The sequence below is a fragment of the Pelophylax lessonae genome (genome assembly GCF_965119305.1).
Source record: "Pelophylax lessonae genome assembly, chromosome: 5".
In the NCBI taxonomy this organism is placed as follows: domain Eukaryota; kingdom Metazoa; phylum Chordata; class Amphibia; order Anura; family Ranidae; genus Pelophylax; species Pelophylax lessonae.
The window spans coordinates 386785628-386807728 of record NC_138772.1 but is presented as its reverse complement, the minus strand read 5'-3'; the positions used below and the strand labels follow the sequence as shown (position 1 = coordinate 386807728).

Below are 22101 nucleotides of genomic sequence, written 5' to 3'. Positions count from 1 at the left end.
ATTGTATGGCTTCTTAGCATGCTTACAGCACAAGCTGAATGTGAAAGTTGGTATGCAGGCCATGTTATGCGCAAAGGCCACTTAGGATCTAAAGTCCTAAGGGACATCAGGCTGACTAGAATTTCAGTCAGGGTCATAGAAAAGGCATTGCAAATTGTAAGTGTCTTAAGGGGGCTGATGGAATCTTGTCCTGCTAGTTCTTCTGAAAAAAAAAGTGCATAAAGTACATTAAAAACTAAAATGGTTCCACGCAGTGGCTCTTTTTAATTCCTAGGAAAACTGCTGCCTCCACTAGGACAACTACGGAGGTAGAGTCTTAGATTGAAAAAAAAAAGCCTTTCTGAACCTTTTTGCCATATAGGAATCTGTAAATAATTTTCAGGTTTCAGGTAACCCCCTACTAAACATGATTATACCACAATACATTAGCCACACCCAGAGTTGTATAAAGTACTCGAAACCCATACTTGAGTAAAAGTACAAGTGCTCGATCAAAAAGTGACTTGAGTAGAAGTACTAAAGTATTCAACATTTTTTGTACTTAAGTATTGCAAGTAGTTTTTAAAAAAATTTGCTACTCAAGTACTGAAAGTAAAAGTACCAGTAGTTTTGAAAAAAAAATTGCTACTCAAGTACTGAAAGTAAAAGTACCAGTAGTTTTGAAAAAAAAATTGCTACTCAAGTACTGAAAGTAAAAGTACAAGTACTTTGTTATGTAGTTATTAAAGAAAGAAGTCAAAAGTTTGAACATCATATTGTTTTTTATTATTTCAAATGCAGCTTTTATTTATACATACTGCAGCTTTTATTTATACATACAGTAGCATTTATTTTCGTATGCGCTGATAATACACATGTTTTGAACTTCATGAAACCTGCCATCTACTGTTCTGGCAGTGGTAATTTTTATAATTGTAATGAGTAACTATGCAGCACAAAAAAAAAATATCGGAGTAGAAGTATTGAAATCATTGAAAAAATGTAGTGAAGTAAAAGCGGAAGTAGGAGAAAAAAATTCTACTCTAGGAAAGTACAGATACCGCCTTTTCGGTACTTAAGTACAGTAGTGAAGTAGTTCTACTTAGTTACTATACATCTCTGGCCACACCATATCGATTGTCAGTGGGACAAATGTTCCTCTTTACAGACTGATAACATGATCATTGGTGCAATTGGTTACTTACCTGTGAAACCAGAGGTGAAATTCTACTGGTCACATGCTGATGGCTCTGTGGAGTGGCATTGGTGTGGACACCGTCAGGCAGGAGAATAATCTGCCACTGCTCACTACTCAAGGAACCACTAGCAACCTCTGGATGATCCCTGGGAATCCACAGAACCCTCGTTAAAAAAGGCTGATCCAAATCATCAAAAGCTTGGTAACCCAAGGTTACAGGCACATCGGGTTACCAAGGTTACAGGTTACATCGCCGATCTGTAAATAGGCCCCTATTGCTAGTCCTACCACATGGCATTGTTAACATTGCTTCAGTTAGAGTCTTCTTCATAGGAAGGGTGAGATGAAATGTTCACTTGGTCCTACTCCCCAAGTCTTTTGGCCAAGATGCTATATTTATAGTTACACATCTTTTTAAAAAGGTACCGGTTATGACATACCAAATTAACTTATTTTGTACACATATTTTTATTTTTTTCTCAGAGCCTCCTGTGCCCATTGCACCACCCCAGCTTTCTTCTGTTGGGGCAACCTATCTGTGGATACAACTAAATGCTAACTCCATAAATGGTGATGGGCCTATTATTCAAAGAGAAGTTGAATATCGTACTACCAGTGGAAGTTGGTATGATCTCCAGCCAGTGGACTCTTCAAGTTATAAGATTGGGCATCTTGACCCCGACACTGAATATGAAATAAGTGTTCTATTAACACGACCGGGAGAAGGTGGCACAGGTTCCCCTGGACCAGCTTTGAGAACAAGAACAAAATGTGCTGGTGAGTACAAAATATGATTTCAATAAGTGCTATAGAGTTAAACAGAAGCTGGATTTTTTTTCCATGTCATCAATATTTGAATGATTCGACCTTGAAGCCCTGCAGATTCCTGACATATTTAATCATAGGATTCGTATCTTCAAATGATGTTCTAAGTAGCAGAGTTTTAAATTGTGCATTATGTGTGTTGGGCAGTATAATCTGAAACCTTCCAATTGTTCTGCTTTACGGGAAAAGGCAAGGGGAGAAGCACAGACGTACAAATGCAAAGATAGCTTACAGGAAGAATATGTCTTTTGAACTAAATGGATACAGTCTTAAATTATATCTATTGCACAGTGTTTTACTGTCTTTTTAATATATTGTAAGCAGAAGAAGGTGCAGCTGGCATTGCTCATAGATCTTCCCAGCCATTTATTTGATGATCTGTCCAGTATGTACTGTAACTTAACCCTTGCAGAATAGATAATTGCAGTGCCTCCTGATATCTTTCTACACACAAGTTTGCTATATGACTTAATTGCTATTAAATATGTTTTTATTATCTATTTGTAAAGGAAACCAAAAAACTCACAATTTTTGCACAGTTCACATATGGTAGAGTCACCTCTGTAATAACAGGACACAGGTAATTTATAATAACAGGACACAGGTCCGATATTCGGCCTGTGTTTACGGCACTTAAAGCAGGATAGGTGTTTATACAATGAATAGGCTTATCTTGCAGAAACAAGTATTCAGACTCTCTGATGAGCCCCCAATGTCCATATATAATGTTCAGTGTCTAGTCACTGAAAAATTCTAAATAGTCTGGTCTTTAGTATCTACAGAGCCTCCCGTGACTTGCAATATAATCACTTAAATGTAGTAAATGGGGAGATAAACCCACAATTGCATTAACTATATTTGTGTTTTGTGATTGTCTCTTCCTATGTGTATCTGTTCACTGAATGGGATGTAATTAAGTAGTCATAGTGGAACAAATTATTTCTGCATAATAACATATTTATAGTGTGAAGATTAGCAGTAAAGGGAATATACACTATATTGTCAAAAGTATTGGAATGCCTGCCTTTACACGCACATGAACTTTAATGGCATCTCAGTCTTAGTGCGTAGGGTTCAATATTGAGTTGGCCCACCCTTTGCAGCTATAACATCTTCAACTCTTCTGGAAAGACTGTCCACAAAGTTTAGGAGTGTGTTTATGGGAATGCTTGATCATTATTCCAAAAGCACATTTGTGGGGTCAGGCACTGATGATGGACGAAAATGGGTGGCTCGCTCAAATTCATCCCAAAGATGTTCTATTTGGTTAAGGTCAGGACTCTGTAAGTTCGTTTATTCTCTCGAAACGCGTTGGATTAATGCTCTCCTTCACCTAGGGTTGCACCCCGGTGTGGGAGAGACACTATTTATCCCTTGCTTTCTTGCACAGTTTCACCATTTTTGTTTATTTCCATTTTTTGTATATGTCACATGTTTTTGTGATCCATGGCCTGCCGTGGTTTTCCACAATTGGCCAGGGAACCTGCTATATCCATGTATTCATGACATGATATATTGTTTTTAACCAATAAATTATCATATTTTATTTATTTTGTTTTTTCATATGTTATTGCCTTAAAAATCCCCCCCCCCTTTTCTCAGAGGAGATCAACACTGCATAGTGTTAGTTTTTAGCAAGGTCAGGACTCTGTGCAGGCCATTCAAGTTCCTCTTCCCCAAACTAGCTCATCCATATCTTTATGGACCTTGCTTTGTGCACTAGTCCAAATCATTTGGTGGAGAGGGGATTATGGTGTGGGGTTATTTTTCAGGGGTTGGGCTTGGCCCCTTATTTCCAGCATAGGTAACTTTTAAGGTGTCAGCATACCATTTTGGACAATTTCATGCTCCCAACTTTGTGGAAACAGTTTGGGGATGGCCCTTTACTGTTTAGACATGACTGCACACCACTGCACAAAGCATGGATGAGTGAGGTCAGGATTAGTCATGACCTCAACCTGATAGAACACCTTTGGGATGAATTAGAGCGGAGACTGCGAGCTAGGACTTCTCGCCCAACATTAGTGTCTGACCACAATTGCGCTTCTGGAAAAATGGTCAAACATTCCCATAGACACACTCCTAAACCTTGTGGACAGCCTTCCCAGAAGAGTTGAAGCTGTTATAGCTGCAAAGGATGGACCAACTCAATTTTGAACCCTTCAGACTAAGACAGAGATGCCAATAAAGTTCATGTGCATGTAAAGGCAGGTGTCCCAATACTTTTGACAATATAGTGTAACTTTAAACACAACATTCAGAGTGGAACAGTGTGCAGTATGCTATGTCCTGTACAGAGAAGGGTCAGTCTGTAGTATGTCACATTTATGGAGAGGTCAGCTCACAATACATATAACACACCCAACCACAAATAGACTTAGCACATACATCACAGCTCATGCCCACCTCAGAGCTCCCAAAAGTGGATTAACAGGTTGACACCAGTGTGGCTTCTGGATTATCTACAAATTCCAGACAGCAGGTTTTATTTTCCCTGGCTTCCCTATAGCGGCCACTTCTTGCAAATTACTTCCCTGCCTCTTCTAATGCATACCTTGCTCTTACTAAACTCTTTCATATATAATAATACCTCTCACTGACATCCTGGATTGTGGCTTTAATATAAATATGGGATATGTATGCATTTTATTTTAAATTATTACCTAGAGGACTACTATAAGCCCAAACAAACTTTCACTTTAAATCATGTAAATAAATTTTAGCTACATAAAATCAAAAGGTTCTCAATGTCTTACAGTTTATTTTCTTACTAAAGCAGTTAGAGCCGAGTAGAGAAGCTCAAGGGCCCTTGGTCTTTGTGGGTTAAGCAGTGATCTCTTTTCAGAGGACCAACATGGCACCTGTTGATTTGGAGGCAGAGCTTTCCAGTTTGCAGGCAGCATGAGTTTTGGTGAATAAGTCTGTATGCAAAATCAATATATATTTTAGAGCAGATCTTGCAACTATAGCTGAGAATGATGAAACCTAATTTTCTCACTGCATGCTGTTATCTGTCCCATAACCACAAAGAAGATATCATAGGGACATGGTATCTTTGTAGAGAAAATAAAGAATTTTTAATGTCATGGGTTCTCCTTACAGAGGAGGTCAGTGATAGATTATTGAAAAATAGTACAGAAGATGTACATTATACATTTTTAATTACTCAGTGACAGCATTTGACAGTTTCTGTAAGTAGTAACATTTTTCGGCTAAGGCTGAGGACATTAGGTACAGACTGAGATGTTAATTGCTCATTAAGGCCATTCCCCCATAGTAAAGCAGGTCACTTACGAGGGCTTTTAATAATTAAGGCTGACCAGACCTTCAAGCTGCATTTTTTTTTGTTTAAACTTGGCATGCATGACCACTGATTAATGAATGACAAATGAACCCCCCACAAAACAGTACAAATAGCATCCAACAATTCCCCAGTGGTTAGATTTTTTCTGCTGGAGCAGTTTTCTCTGCGTTTTTTGTCAGTTTGGAACAAGCAGCTATGAACGGGTACCTTAATGCTTTAACCACTTTACCACCGGAGGATTTTGCTGTCTTACGTCCAGGCCACTTTTGTGCGATTCGGCACTGTGCGACTTTAACTGACAATTGCGCGGTCATGCAATGCCGTACCCAAACGAAATTTACGTCCTTTTTTCCCACAAACAGAGCTTTCTTTTGGTGGTATTTGATCACCTGTGCGATTTTCATTTTTTGCGATATTAATTAAAACATTTTGATAAAATAACAATATTTTTCTAATTTGACAGTTAAAAATATCCAATATATTTTTGTCATATATTTAGGCCAAAATGTATTTAGCTACATGTCTTTGACAAAAAAAATTCTCAATGAGCGTATTTTTAACTGCTTTATGGCCGGAAGGTTTTACCCCATTCCTGACCAGGCCATATTTTGCGATTCGGCACTGTGTTATTTTAACGGACAATTGCGTGGTCGTGCAACACTGTACCCAAATTAAATTTATGTCCTTTTTTTCCCCACAAATAGAGCTTTCTTTTGGTGGTATTTGATTACCTGTGCAATGTTTACTTTTTGCGCTATAAACAAAAAAAGAGCGACAATTTCGAAAAAATAACAATATTTTTCGCATTTTTTTATATGAAATCCCCCCCCCCCCCAAAAAAAAATGTAAAAATCAAAATTTTTTATCATTTTAGAGCGTATTTTGATTGGTTTGCGCAAAAGTTATTGTGTTTACTAATTAAGGGAAAGATTTCTGTCATTTTTGGTGGGTTTTTTTTTAACGAGTAATGGCGGCGATCTGCGGTTTTTTTTGCGGGACTGCGACATTGCGGAGGACAGATCGGACCCTTGACTGACATTTTTGACACTTTTGGGGGTACCAGTGACATTACTACAGTAATCAGTGCCATACATATGCACTGTTACTGTAAAAATGACACTGGCAGGGAAGGGGTTAATTTTTATTGGAGAGGGAGGGGTTAATGTATGCCTGGTGCTTACTAACGTGTGTGGGGGGAGGTGATTGAGTGACACAGGGACAGATCGCAGGTTCAGCTATGCTGAACCCTGCAATCTTACCCTGCCTGTCACTTAGGAGATCCGCCCGCTTTGTTTACACAAGCGGGCAGATCTCCACACTCGATCCCCGACGATCAGGGAAGAGCGGCGGTGATCACCGCCTCTCCTCCCCTGGCCCAACACCCGCTGTAACTGAATACAGCGGGAGCGAGCCTCTGGCGGCGAGAGAGGGGAATGTCTGGAGACGTAGGTCTATGTCGTCAGACGATAACGAACCACTTTGCCGCAGTACAGTCAACGTGACTGGTCGGCAAGTGGTTAACACAATATATTTCACTGCTATTGATGTAAAGTAAGTGAGGTATTGTAATGCAATTAAACCACAGAAATCATTTAGGAATGCAATGTAGAACATTTTGTCTTTGCCCATCTTACAGCATTTACACCTGTTCAGGCTGCATCCACGTCCAAGTCCAGCAGCTCAACCAGTAGATTAATGTCAGGGACCAGCAAGTATTAGTCACCACAAGGTCAACATGCAATCATTGAACTGTCACTTTGCAACTTAATGGACTTAACAAAGTGTTCCACCACTGTCAGGAAATTTGATAACTGAGAATGTAAAAAGACAGTCAAAATCATGGGAACAGTGCAAATGGGACTCCATGCTTTAATATTTTCTTCATAGAAAAACATTTTAAAGGTTTTTATTTAATAATGCTTAGCAAAAAAAAAAATATGTTTTCCCAATTTTGAGTCCTATTTGTCATCTGGAAATAAATGTAGCCTTTGTAAGCCCCAAAGATTTGGAGAATTCTGTACCTCATCAGAACTTGTCAGTGGGAAAAATGACTGCAGTAACATCTATTCTAAGGCTGGGGATTGGAGTCTGCCAGTATATAATGATTGGCTGCAGTTAGTGTAGGTGTGGATTTGTGATGTCATTTGTGAATATGTGATGGGTTCGTTGTCACGTACCATTTGGGAGCCAGCACTTCATTAAGTCTTTAATGATGTTCCACTCCCTCACTGCCTTGTTCTAAAGTTCTTTTTTATTTTCTATCTTTTTTGGATATGTATATATGTATTATTTAGTGTCATAGCTAAAAATAGGTATTTTACAAAATCCTGCTATGATTAAGTAGTAGTCCTGGACCTGGTGCACTGTGGTATCTTGTGTCTTTGACATTGGGTTTTAACAATACAAATATGTTGTTTTGTTATATAAAATGTGCTTTGCTATAATATATAACCATTAGCAGTATATGTTGTTTTAAAGCAATATCTCATTTACTTATGTGAGTGTATCTTTTACTCTTGTTCTAATAAAATATGCCACGGTGAGCACTATGCTCTTTTTATTTTTGTTTTGAGGGATATGCTCATCCTGCACAACCGGGCTCTTGACAATTGCGGAGATTAATGTGGAAAGGAGAGATCTCTGAATGTGATGTGAGAAGCCTGGATATGATTAAAAAGGGATTATATAAACTTTGTTGTGGGGGTCATTCTCAAAAGTTGAGGGTGCACCCAAAATGTGTAGATCATAGCAGAGGCTTTTTCTCTTGCACACCAATTCAAAGAATTCAATAAAGAAATACCCTGGTGGATTATTGCTTATGCTTTATTGTCCAGAGTGTCTTGTGTTGCATCCTGCACTTTTGGGATTCATTCTGGACTTTTTGAGATTTTTTCACAATTTATCCTTTCTCACTCATGTTATTGTTGTATTTGCATACTATCTTTCAACTTTTAGTGGTTATATAATATAGCGAAGCATGTTTTTATGTAATATTCAGAGTGATTTTTTTTTCACAATCTTGCCTGAAGCTGGGTTTTGAAGTCGTTGTTTTTGCACATTATGTAGTTTTGTTACATTTAGGTATGAAAAAGTTAGGGACCTTACCTCCTCCATAGGTATAACTGCACGTTTTGTTCTATAATTGTCACTGTGCCAGCAGCTTGTATTAAAATATCTATGATAGTCTGATCCTTATTTGCAGACGTGAGTGCATCATTGCTGCTTGCAGGTCCTGAATTAAACCGATCTGTGGAAAAAAAAAAAATACTATGCAAATATCTTAAGCTTAAAGTGATTGTAAATGATCACCTTGTAAAACAACCCATTGAGTTTAAAATAGTAACTAAAGGTAAAACATTTGTGTATAGATATTAAAAGAACACCACACATACGTTTTTTTCCCCTTTTTTATAAGTGACCCCATTCCCTCTGTACTGAGCTGCATAAGAGCTGGGGGAGAAGGAGAAGCAGAACAATGAGCTTCCCAGTGAATGGCTGTGCAGAAGGGGCATGTCAGGACAAGGCTGATCATTGGAGGAGAGCATACTGGGTTTCCAGCATAGCCAGAGAACTGACCACGATGTGCTTTCCTGCTTAGTGGGGTCAGTTTGTAATAGGAAAGCAAGAGGACTAGTAGGAACACCAGGGATTTCACACAAAGGAAGCAATACAAAGAGAACAGGATACTTTCTCATACAAGTACATGGTACAGCAGGCACATTTCAGGAATATAAAGTGTTGGGGTAACAAACGCTTTAAGCATTTACATCATGAATAATCCCAGTTATGCGCCAGATATGTTCATTTCCTATGATCACCTGCTCCATTCAGTGGCCATAATGTGTTATTTTCTTAATTAGGGGGTTTTAGGAAAATATAACTACTTTGTATATGCCAACTAGATAGAACTGATGATCAAGGAAATTAAATGTATCTAAAACTAACAACAAAATTGTTAGATATTGCAGTATATTTGTAGTTAGATGTGTTGGCTGCATTGATTTTCTGTTCAGGCTTAGAACATTTTCAGCAAGTAAACATAAAATATCTGTTTGTCTTGCCAGAAGTGCAGTTTCCTTGTCGTTTCATGTCAGATGAACTGAATGATATCTTTATTCTGTAAACTACAAACTCAATCACCCACTAAGCAATGGAGATGAAGGGAGGAAGATGTGTTTAAAGCCCAGCCTGGGTGATAACTGTGGCTTCCTCCATAGATACAGTAGAGGAGTAAGCATGGCCACCCAGGGAAAGTAAGGGTGTTATTTGGAAGATACAAGGGTGAAAATAAAGAAAATTAAGCCTGAAAAAGAAAACTAATGAAGTAAATCTAAACCAAATCAATAAAATCACAAATACATTTAACATGTTATTGTAACTTCAAAGGATGTTTGCAGCCTTTTTAATCCTACTGTTTTTGTCGGAATGATATCTTGTGATTCTCTTATGAATTTTATTGAATTTTTGTATTGTTTTATTGTTATTTTTTCAGGCTTTCTCTGGTATAGACTGACAACAGTCTCCCAATTGTACTCCCGAGTTGTTATACTGTTATGCCCATTTCCAATGGATAACAAAAGCAACCATGCTATATTTGATATTGATCAGATCTGACATATTGTATTAAGCATCTATAAGCAGATACAGATTATGCTCTTATGTTCTCTGTACGTTATAACTTAACCACTTGCCGACTGCTCACAGTATATTTACTGCGGCAGTCAGCCCCTCACAGGCAGAGCGACGTAGGTCTACGTCGCTAGCCTGTGAGGCTCTGGGGAGCGAGCGCGCGCCGCCGGAGGCGCACTCCCGCACGGTCACGGACCTCCCCCCCCCCCCGCGCGTGTGACCGGCGGACCCGATGTCCGCTGGTCACTCGGCGATCGTCGGTGGAGAGGGAGAAAGGCAGGCGGCTAGTGTAAACAAGCCGCCTGTCATTCTCCCCTGTGTAGAAACAATGATCATACGGTTCTACTATGTAGGACCGTTGATCATTGTTCCTACACCTCAAGCCACAGCCAATCACAGTTAGAATCACGCCCCTAGGGACACACACCACCCCTCCCTCTCAAACAAAGTTAACCCCTTCACTGCCAGTGTAATTTTACAGTAACAGTGCATATGTATAGCACTAATTACTGTAGAAATGTCACTGGTAACCCCAAAAGTGTCAAAAATGTCAGTCAAGGGTCCGATCTGTCCGCCGCAATGTCTCAGTACCGCAAAAAAATCGCAGATCGCCGCCATTACGCGTTAAAAAAAAACAACAAAAATGACAAAAATCTTTCCCTTTGTCAGTAAACGCGATAACTTTTGCGCAAACCAATCAAAATACGCTTTTTGCGATTTTTTTTTTCACCAAACATATATAGCATAAAACAAATTGGCCGAAAATGTTAAAACATTTTGATTTTTACATTTTTTTTGGGCAATTTCATATAAAAAAATGTGGAAAATATTGTTATTTTTGCAAAATTGACGCTCTTTTTTTGTTTATAGCGCATGATCAAAAAATCGCACAGGTGATGAAATACCACCAAAAGAAAGCTCTGTTTGTGGGAAAAAAAGGATGTCAAATTTGCTTAGGTACAGTGTCGCACAACCGTGCAATTGTCCGTTAAACTCACGCAGTGCCGAATCGCAAAATACCCCCTGGTCAGGAAGGGGGTAAAATCTTCCGGGGCTTAAGTGGTTAAGCAGTTGTCAAATACTTTGGTTGGTCCAATCTGGACTGACCCACATTGATGGTGTAAATGTCTCCCCTGTGTTCTTTGTCTGTACTACATAAAATTCAATAAAACTCTTTGAATAAAATAAAAAAAAAGCAACCATGCTGACATACAGTACATACAGTACATACAGTACATAGTGCAAGGACGGGAGCTATGGTCAGGACAGCCAATGGGCTGCTTATTCTGACATATGCAGAGTCTGTAATCTGTCTTGCCCAGAGCCCCATATTAGAGATTCACCATAGAATATTTATTCTCAGCACTAAATAATGCACACTGAAGCTGGAACCTGCAGTCTCCAGTTAGGAAAGCGCGCCCAATTCTTTAAATAATATACAGATTCCAATTTAGTTATCTTTCTAACCACTTGCCGACTGCCTAACATACATTTACTGCGGCAAAGTGGCTCTATTGCAGGAAATCACATACCTGAACGTCATTTCATGCAATGGCTACCAGGTGGCGCGCTGCCGGAGGTGCAATCATGAGGGAGAGCCGATCAGCAGTTCCGATGGATCCAATGTCCGCCAGCCACCCGTAATTGTTCCTGAGAGAGGCAGAACTGCAGTCTGGCTATGTAAACAAGGCAGATCACTGTTCTGACAGGGGAGAAGATAGAGTTCTTTTGTTCCTGCTAAGCAGGAACACAGATCTCTGTCTTCCCCCAGTCAGAGCACCCCCCACAGTAAGTAAGCACCCCCTAGGGACACATTTAACCCTTCGATCACCACTGATAATAACCCCTTCCTTTCCAGTGTCATTAAAACAGTAACAGTGCATATTTTTAGCACTGATCAATGTAATAGTATTACTGGTTCCCAAAGAAGTGTAAAAAGTGTCAGTTAAGTGTCCCATTTGTCCGCCGCAATTTCACAGTCCTGCTAAAAACCGCTGACCACTGCCATTACTAGTAAAAAATAAATGAATAAAAATGCCAAAAAAATATCCAATAGTTTGTAGACGCGATAACTTTTGCAGAAACCAATCAATACATTCTTATTGGGATTTTTTTTACCAAAAATATGTAGCAGAATACATATTGGCCTAAATTGATAAAGGAATTTGTTTTTTTTTTTACATTTTTTTATTGGATATGTGGATATGTTTTATAGCAGAAAGTAAGAAATATTGTTTTTTTTTTTTGTTCAAAATAGTTTTTTTGTTTATTGGGCAAAAAATAAAAATGGCAGAGGTGATCAAATATCACCAAAAGAAGGCTCTATTTGTGAGAAAAAAGGACATCAATTTTATTTGGGTACAGCGTCGCACGACCACGCGATTGTCAGTTAAATATCCGCAGTGCCGTATCTCAAACAATGGCCTGGTCATTAAGGGGGTAAAACCTTCCAGGGCTGAAGTGGTTAATAGTATGGTGGAAATTGTGTCTATCAGTATGACAGTACTGTCAAAATTAGCAGTATGAAATGGCATACTTACTCTTCATCCCATTTCCTGAGACTCTACCATCCCCAACCACAGCCCATACTTAAAGCAGAAGTAAAGTCCCCCTGTGATTTACTGCCAGCAGGCATGTTTTTTTTATTGCAAAAGAGACATGCAATGTCTGTTCTGTAATAAAATACACTTACCTGCCTGTCCACACTGTCCTCATGTGCAGCTCACATAACAGAAGGTAGTCCAATTCCTGTGTGCTGGAATGATGGCCTCTTGCACATGCCCAGGAGTGACGTCATCCTGTGCCAGTCAATGAGGATGGCTGAAAACCTGCACACTGAAGAAAATGCTGGCGCTGGCAGGGGATGGGACTGTTGGAGAAAAGAGGAATAAAAGCTGCCTTTAGTTACACTTTAATATTCCCAGCTTCCACACAGCTCAATCCAGATCACACCCACTTCATAGATGCCCCCATCCACACCCCTAATTATTCTGGAATTACCCAATGGCAGCCACAAACCCTTTTCTAGTACCCTTTTTAAAATTACTGCTCTTGCCAAGTGAATAAGGTTGACTCTGTGATTTTGGGACACAGCTTCAACAGAATAGAGGACAGAGCTGTGCGACTGTCATGACAAATCCAGGACAGTTGACATCTTTAAAATACACTGCTCGAAAAAATCTGCGCAAAATCACTGCACAGAGGAGGTACTGTAAGTGCCGGTTCACACTGATCCGACTTGTCAGGCGACTTGGTCACCTGACAAGTAGCTTCCAATGCTGTGCAATGGAACCATTCTAATCAGAGCGACTCAAGTTGCTCCGACTTAGAAAAAGGTTCCTGCACTATTTTTTTGCAAAGTCGGAGCGACTTGCATTGACTTCCATTATGAGAAGTCGTTGCAAGCCGCGCCGAAGTCGAGGTGCACGAGCAACTTTATTAGTCGCCCGAAGTTGGGGCGACTTCGAGTCAGAACAGTGTGAACCGACATTTAGTATAACGTGTTTGTTATTTTTTATTGTTTATAAACAAAAAAAACAAAAAAAGAGTTTAAAATAAATTTAAACTGCCTTATAATTATTGTGTGTATGGGCAGCTCAAAGCAGAGCTCCACCCAAAAGGGGAAGCTCTGCTTGTTCGCACCCTCCACTGCCACATTTACCACTTTTTTGGGGGGGAAGTGGGTACCAGATTTTGACAGGTACCCGTTCCCTCTTCCAGGTAAGCCCCCCCCCCCCCCCCCCGCTGCCTTCTGAGACCTGTGTGTTCCAGAAGATGGCGGGACCATTCAGAAAGCGCATGCGGAGTAAGAAACCGGTTGTGAAGCCTGAAGGCTTCACTGTCGGTTTCCCATACATGCAATGCCGGTGCCTTCACCCGAAGAAAAATAAACAAATCAGCCTGGGGTGCCGATATTGCAGGATTCGTGAACACGTAAGTGTTCTTATACTAAAAGTCACCAGCTACAGTATTTGTAGCTGCTAACTTTAATTTTTTTTTTGTTCAGGCTGGAACTCCTCTTTAAGGATTCCAGAGAAAGGTATTTCTACTGACATATCCCTCTCTGCACGCCTATGAAAACCACTACAAAAGCATCAAACTGTGGACACCGGACACTTCAATTATTAATTTGGCAATATCAGTTCTGCAAAAAGACCGCAATATAAGGTGATTTTGGTAACACTAGCAGAGCTATTCCACTGCTGGAATCTTCAAGTGATATAAAAAAAAAGCCATTGGGTGCCTGATCGCCCTTTTTCCGTAGCGCTCCAAATGTCACAAAAGCTGTCACTTCCAGTGTACTTAGGATGACAGCTGTCATAGTACTGTGAAATCATTGCACAATCAGAAGGTTAGCATGCTGCTACCCAAGCTAGCACCTCAATCAAAATGATTCTTAAGACTGCTTAGACTGTCATAGCTGCTTTTATTAAATCATCCACATAGTTGGTAAACTAATTTAGCTTATTGAACAAAGTGTCTAGTTGGTAAATGAATTTAGCTTATTGAAAAGATGCAGACACAATTAAACTTATCATAGTGTTTAGCAATAAAACTACATTTCCCATGACACTTTAGTAAAGGTGTAAGACGTCAAAGGTTGCTCGTTACTGCTGGGACTTCCTTCCATACCATTACCCACCTAATTGAACAATATTACTTTTCCGTCTTCATTTCTCCATAGCAATGACTTTCCCAAGCATGCAAACGAGAAAATAATTGTCAGCCAGCTAGCAGTGTGGAGCATTGTGCACTTATCCCCTACTGAGAAGTAATCTTCATAGTTATCGTTATATTTTAATGTCCGATGCCTTTTCTCAGTTCAGCCTACATTTGTTTCTTTCAGTAGGTTCAGAACCGACATCCTCAGCCAGCCAATAAATTGATAAAATGTCGCGAATTTCTTACCCTGAATCTTCTCAGATTTTGAGACTCGGCAGTTTTCTATCAGAAAAGGATTACTTTTCCACTTTGAGATTAACTGCATGAGATATTTATTATTTACCCTGCATAAATCTTCTGTGCTATGTATTATTTATACCACATATAAAGTATTGAGTGACTGCAGAAGCGATGTGACAGGATAGTGTCACTTCAGCGTTCAGTGATGCTTCCTGACACCTTTAATTGGAGGTTTGCAGGCTTTAAACGACATACTAATCACTGGCTAATGGGGTTAGTAGATGCTGATAAACTAATGACAAACCAATTAAGAAAGGTAGGAGTAAACACGGAGATCCCTAGATGTGCTTCTTTTATTTAACAACAGGAGCAGATCTGAAGTCAGAGCACTTGTTTAATGAAAATGATAATTGTTAACTGCAGTTCAGAAGCTACAGGGACTAGTAAAACTTCAAATAGAATCCAAGGTATTTTGATGTTTTTGGAAATTCCTTAAAGTATATCTCCGCTTTTGTTGGGAAAAGAATAGCAAATACAATAAAAATAATGTACACATAAATTATACATACAATAAAAACAGCTCAAAAAATAAAGGAACACTTTTAAATCAGAGTATAGCATCAATCTAAGTAATACTCCAGGGATATTGATCTGGTCAGTTAAGTAGCAGAGGGGGTTGTTAATCAGTTTCAGCTGCTTTGGTGTAAATGAAATTAATAACTAGATGGGCAACAATGAGACAACCTCCAAAACAGGAATGGTTTTACAGGCTGAGGCCACTGATTTTTTTTTCCCTATTTATCTTTTATGACTGTTTTTCACTAGTTTTGCATTTGGCTAGGATCAGTGTCATTACTGGTAGCACGAGGCGATACCTGGACCCCATAGAGGTTGCACAGGCACTCCAACTCCTCCAGGATGGCACATCAATACGTGCCATTGCCAGAAGGTTTGCTGTGTCTCTCAGCACAGTCTAAAGAGAATGGAGGAGATTCCAGTAGACAGGCAGTTACTCTAGGAGAGCTGGACAGGGCTGTAGAAGGTCCTTAACCCATAAGCAGGACTGGTATCTGCTCCTTTGTGCAAGGAGGAACAGGATAAGCACTGCCAGAGCCCTACAAAATGACCTCCAGCAGGCCACTGGTGTGAATGTCTCTGACCAAACAATCAGAGACAGACTTCATGAGGGGGGCCCAAGGTCCTCTAGTGGATTCTTTGCTAACTGCCTGGCACCCTGGAGCTTGATTGACATTTGCAATTGAACACCAGAATTGGCAGGTCCACCACTGGTGCCCAGTGCTTTTCACAGATGAGAGCAGGTTCACCAGGAGCACATGTGACAGACATCAAAGAGTCTGGAGAAGCCATGGAGAATGTTATGCTGCCTGTAACATTGTTCAGCATGACTGGTTTGGTGGTGGGTCAGTGATTGTCTGGGGAGGCATATCCATGGGACGCACAGACCCCTACAGGCTACACAATGGCACGTTGACTGCCATTAGGTATCAGGATGAAATCCTTGGACCCATTGTCAGACCCTACGCTGGTGCAGTAGGTCCTCGGTACCTCCTGGTGCATGACAATGCCTGGACTCATGTGGCGAGAGTATGCAGCCAGTTCCTGGAGAATGAAGGAACTAATACCATTTAATGGCCCCCCACACTCGCCTGACCTAAATCCAATAGAACACCTCTGGGACATTATGTTTTGTTCCATGCAACGCTGCCAGGTTGCACCTCAGTCTGTTCAGGAGCTCAGTGATGCCCTCAGATCTTGGAGGAAATACCCCAGGACACCATCCGTTGTCCCATTAGGAGCATGCCTCGATGTTGTCAGGCATGCTTACAAGCTAGTAGGGGCCATTCCAACTACTGAGTACCATTTTGAGTTGCTGCAATGAAATTTCAGCAAACTGGACTAGTCTGCTGTATAATTTTTTTCACTTTGATTTTTGGAGTGTCTTTGAATTCAGCCTTCTGTATTATGATAATTTTAATTTCCATCAAACAATGTGGCATCTTTTCCTTCCTAACACATTGCCCAGTCCATATCAGTATAGATATCGAGCATGATATTTTTCCACATTGAGATCTGATGTGTTTTCAAAGTGTCCCTTTAATTTTTTTTGAGCAGTGTATATATATATATATATATATATATATATATATATATATATATATATATATAGTGTATACAAATGCGACAAAAGTCATATTGCAAATGAATGTTATAAAAAAATTACCTTTCCTTTTTAATCTGAAGCTTTGTAAATTTCTGTAAAATGCAATGCAATATGGCTACCCGGAGGTGTTCTGTACACAGAATGTGTACAGAATGCCCTGCAGAAACATAATTTCCTGCTTGTGTGATTAGCTCACTGATTTTCCTAGAAGTCTACACTAAGATACAAGTCAGAAGTCAGATTTTTGGCAGTTTTCATTTTTGGTGATATACTCCCAAATGAAAATTACGTCTAAACTGTGAAGTTTTCCTCATTAGCACCCTGCAGGTGCAGCAGCTGATTAATAATTATAAAACCATTCCCATACAGATTCACTGAGCACATGGACACAGAAACAGCTAATTCTTCAGAATAACAAAAGCTAGGAATCTGCAACAAAGTGTGTTAAAATCCTTGCAATTTATATACTGTAGATCACCACAAGGGGAATGTTTTTTTTTTTTTTTTTTTTCTCAACAAAAGTGGAGTTACTCTTTAAAGGAGAAGGGTTGGGAAGGGTTAAAACATCCCTAGGATTTTCAACCAGCTTGTAAATGCGCGGCGTATATTTGATGATGGTCCTAGCGATGTTTACAATTTTAAAATGCAAGCATCACCTCAGAAATATGTTTTTCTGCAAAGTTTTGCCAAATAATCCAAACCTATTTGAGGGAATATATTTCCTTTATACGCTTCTGGCTCAATAAAAGGACATTTTATAGTTACAGATAATATAAAGACATCACCGTGTGAGCGTTAACATAAAAATACTTTAGTAGTAATGCAATGAAAATAAACAATTTAATAAACTGTATGGCAAACAGAACGGAATGCTTTTTTCTTGTATCTCAGCATATTTTCCTCCTTGGTTAGCACACAACCTATATACTGTACATTAAAATGTTTACTGTGATCAACCTGTGTACATATTAACTCAGAGTAACCCTACACACACCTATCAAAGTAATCAATCACAACAAGATATGACCTTGAGTCTGCTTGTAAGTAGGAGCCACTCACCCGCGGACCTGGCACCCGTGTGGCATTTGTCATTTGACTATTCAGACACACTACCAGCACATCTTGCTGGCACATGGAAAAAAGCCAAACAGAATGGGAAAAATATTGGTCCTGCAATCATTCTTCAACTTCCAGAATCAATAACTCTTTGCCTTGAAGACACCGTCATGCAGACACTCATGCTGATACTTTGAGGATGAAAAAAGATCAGAGATAAAGCAGGATAGATGTCTCTTTCCATGTTCTCCATTAGGATTTTATATGAACAGATTGCAGAATCTCAACTGAAAATGATCTTGCCACTCTTTTTTTTCCCTTAAAATAAATGTTTGTTGCTTGGTTCTGAGCAGATTTTGTTTTATCGATTAGTGTAGAATTAAAAAATTGCGACCTTTCTTTAACCACTTAAGCCCCGGAGGATTTGGCTGCTAAACGACCAGAGGGTATTTTGCGATTCGGCACTGCGTGACTTTAACGGACAATTGCGCGGTCGTGCGACGCTGTACCTAAACGAATTTGGCGTCCTTTTTTTCCCACAAACAGAGCTTTCTTTTGGCGGTATTTGATCAGCTGTGCGATTTTTTGATCACGCGCTATAAACAAAAAAAGAGCGTAAATTTTGCAAAAATAACAATATTTTTCCCTTTTTTTATATGAAATTCCCCCCAAAAAAAATGTAAAAATAAAAATTTTTTAATATTTTCGGCCAATTTGTTTTATGCTACCTATGTTTGGTAAAAAAAATCGCAAAAAGCGTATTTTGATTGGTTTGCGCAAAAGTTATTGCGTTTACTAACAAAGGGAAAGATTTTTGTCATTTTTGTTGTTTTTTTTTTAACGCGTAATGGCGGCGATCTGCGATTTTTTTGCGGTACTGCGACATTGCGGCGGACAGATCGGACCCTTGACTGACATTTTTGACACTTTTGGGGTTACCAGTGACATTTCTACAGTAATCAGTGCTATATATATGCACTGTTACTGTAAAAATACACTGGTAGTGAAGGGGTTAACTTTATTTGAGAGGGAGGGGCTGTGTGTGTCCCTAGGGGCGTGATTCTAACTGTGATTGGCTGTGGCTTCAACTGTATGCAGAGTGATCAATGGATCTACATAGTAGATCCATGTGATCATCTCTCATACAGAGAGGAGAATGACAGGCAGCTTGTTTACACAAGCTGCCTGACTTTCTCCCTCTCCCCCGCCGATCGCAGAGTGGCCGGCGGCGATCGGGTCCTCCGGTCACACGCGCGGGGGGGTCCGTGACCACGCCGTAGATAGTCGTGCGGCGGTCGGCAAGTGGTTAAGGCCACTGAAAAGGCATCTGTATTTTCATGCAAGGTGGTAAAGTGCAAAAATCACCAAATATAGTTTATACTTAAAGTGGACCTATCATTGGATTATTGTTAAAGCGGTTGTAAACCCCACCAAAAAAAAACAAAAAAGGCCCTGGACAGTTTAAGTCATAATGTGCTAGTATGCACGTATGGAGTCCTGAATGAACGACACAGTCCATTCAGAGCCCAGTGTGCATGTGCCAGTGCCGTCACCAGCTGCTGTTAAAGTAGATATCTACAGTACCTATAGGTAAAACATGAGTTTACTACCACTTTAACTGCTCTCCGCCCCCCGTTGACGGATGGGCGGGAGCACTCCCATTCTGGGAGGACGATCATGGTAAAGGGCCTATGATGTAGGCTCTTTATCATGTGCTCAGCTTTGTCCAATTATGTGATCAGCTGTGTCCAATCACAGCTGATCACAGCGTAACAGGAAATGTCAGTTTGACAGTGTGTGAGGAGAGAAGAGCCGGTAAGTGGCATTCCTCAGCAGGGACATCTTCACATCTTCACTGTCAACACTAATAATCAGTGTCCTGATTATCAGTGCATCCATCAGTGCTGTCAATCAGTGCCCACCAGTGCTGCCAATCAATGCCCAGCAGTGCTGCCAATCAGTGCCCACCAGTGCTGCCTGTCAGTGCCCTTCAGTGATGCCTTTCAGTGCCCATCAGTGATGTCTGTCAGTGCCTCCTCATCAGTGGCAACTATCAGTGCCGTCTATCAGTGCCCATTAGTGCATGCCTATCAGTGCCCATCAGTGTCACCTATCAGGACCTATTATTGCCACCTATCCGTGCCTGCTATCAGTGTCCATAGGTGCTGCCTATCAGTTCCATCAGTGCAACCTATCAGTGCCCGTTTCTGCTGCATATTAGCACCCCTGCATCAATGCCACCTCATCAGTGCCCATCAGTGCTGCCCCATCGGTGCAGCCTTTCAGTACCCATAAGTGCAGCCTCATCAGTGCACATCAATGAAAGAGAAAAAATACTTATTCAAAAAATGTAAAGCGAATAAAAAGTCTTGTTAAAAAAATATATAACAAACATTACTTACCTGCTCTGTGCAGTTGGTTTTGCACAGAGTGGCCGGGATCCCCCTCTTCTCGGGTCCATCTTCTGTGCTCCTGGCCCCATCCCTCCTGCTGAGTGCTCCCACAGCAAGTAGCTTGCTGTGGGGGCACCAGAGCCGAGTCACAGCTCCCTGTGTCCATTCAGACACTGAGGCGTGACCAGACCCCACCCCTCTCTCTCCCGATCTCCTGACTCTGCTTTGTGAATTAAGATGCTAGCCCAGGGATGACATGGTTATGTAAATCCCAGTGTCTGTGCTGTTATTGGTTTGTTGACAATCATCTGACACTGATGTTGCAGTTTTTCACCTTGAGACCTGCTACAATGGTGCATTCTTGCAATCTGATCACTAGGGGAGGGCAATCACTGCTTTTTGTAAAATCAGCACAAAAATCTTTTGATGTGGTCTATAATGTTCTTAGCATTGCATTAGATAAAGGGGATTCATTTAGCCCCACTGGACACTTTGATTTATGCATTGGAGTAGGAGTTGAGAAGTAGCCAATGAAAATACGTTTTCAGGTACATGCATATTTAATTTAAAGTGGTTGTAAACCCTTACATATACTCACTGAAGTGACAAACCTCAGGTAAAACAAATAGATGAAACAAGTCCTCCTAGATAAGTTGTACATGTTTATCTGTAGTCTCTTTTCTCTTCAGCATTCTAAAACACAGTGATTAAAGGCTTTTTCTCAGCTACAGAAAACAGGGGGCGGAGATGTGCATAGCATAGAGCAGTATTTTGAGACCTGAGTGGAGAGAATGGACACACCACCTCTACCCAGTCTCATAGTGAAACATATGCATAGCTCAGGCTGTCAATCGCCTTTTGTGTGCTGGGTGGGCAAGGAGGCTGTCTCCTGGGTTTGCTTGGTGTTGAGTTAGACCAGGGATTTCCAAACTATGGCCCTCCAGCTGTATTTTAAAATAAATAAATTATTAAATAAATAAAAGTTAAGACCTCATTCCCACAGGCATTCTGATCCATGCACCATCTTTAGCTGCCCATGGTGCGCGGGTGCAGGCATGCAGGCAGCCTGTTGAAATCAATGACAAGTGGCTGGCTGCATTTACCACCATGGACCTCCATGTGCATCTTGGAATTCATATCCATACGGGTCCAATGCACAGATCAGGACGCAGACAGACTACACAAGGATGCACGTGGAAGTCTGTGAAGGTCCGTGCAGCTGGCCACCTGTCATTGATTTCAACAAGCTTGTTGCATGGGTCATCTGCCAGCTGAAGACGGCCATTCACACGGGTGTACAGATCGGTACGTCTGTGTGAATGAGGCGCAAATGGCAATCGTTTCTGAGACAGAGATTTTTAGCAAACTAAATGTCATCCGTTATGATTTTAGATCTACTTTAATTCCCACACATAGGCTTATATCATTTTGAACGTATGCTCCCAATTCTAATGTCTTGCGCTATTTTATTTAAGATATAATTAAAAAAACAAATCAAGCTTTCATTATGAGAAAAACATTCCTAATAGATTATTGACTTTTTGTTTAAGTGGTTTTAGAGTTAAGTGTGTTTCATTATCAACATCATTTCTATGCCAGTAGCAAATAACATAGTTGGAACAAGCTGACTATA

The 22101-nt window shown here is 40.3% G+C and overlaps 1 protein-coding gene across 9 annotated transcripts in view; it reads left to right on the top strand.

Annotated features, from left to right (window-relative positions):
* PTPRM (protein tyrosine phosphatase receptor type M) overlaps positions 1-22101 on the top strand; it is a 974793-nt gene that overhangs the window by 420020 nt on the left and 532672 nt on the right. For all 9 annotated transcript variants that reach the window (XM_082259726.1, XM_082259728.1, XM_082259725.1 and 6 more), the window contains exon 7: positions 1661-1954. In XM_082259726.1, the coding sequence (XP_082115852.1) occupies positions 1661-1954 (294 nt within the window). The remainder of the gene's footprint in view (positions 1-1660; positions 1955-22101) is intronic.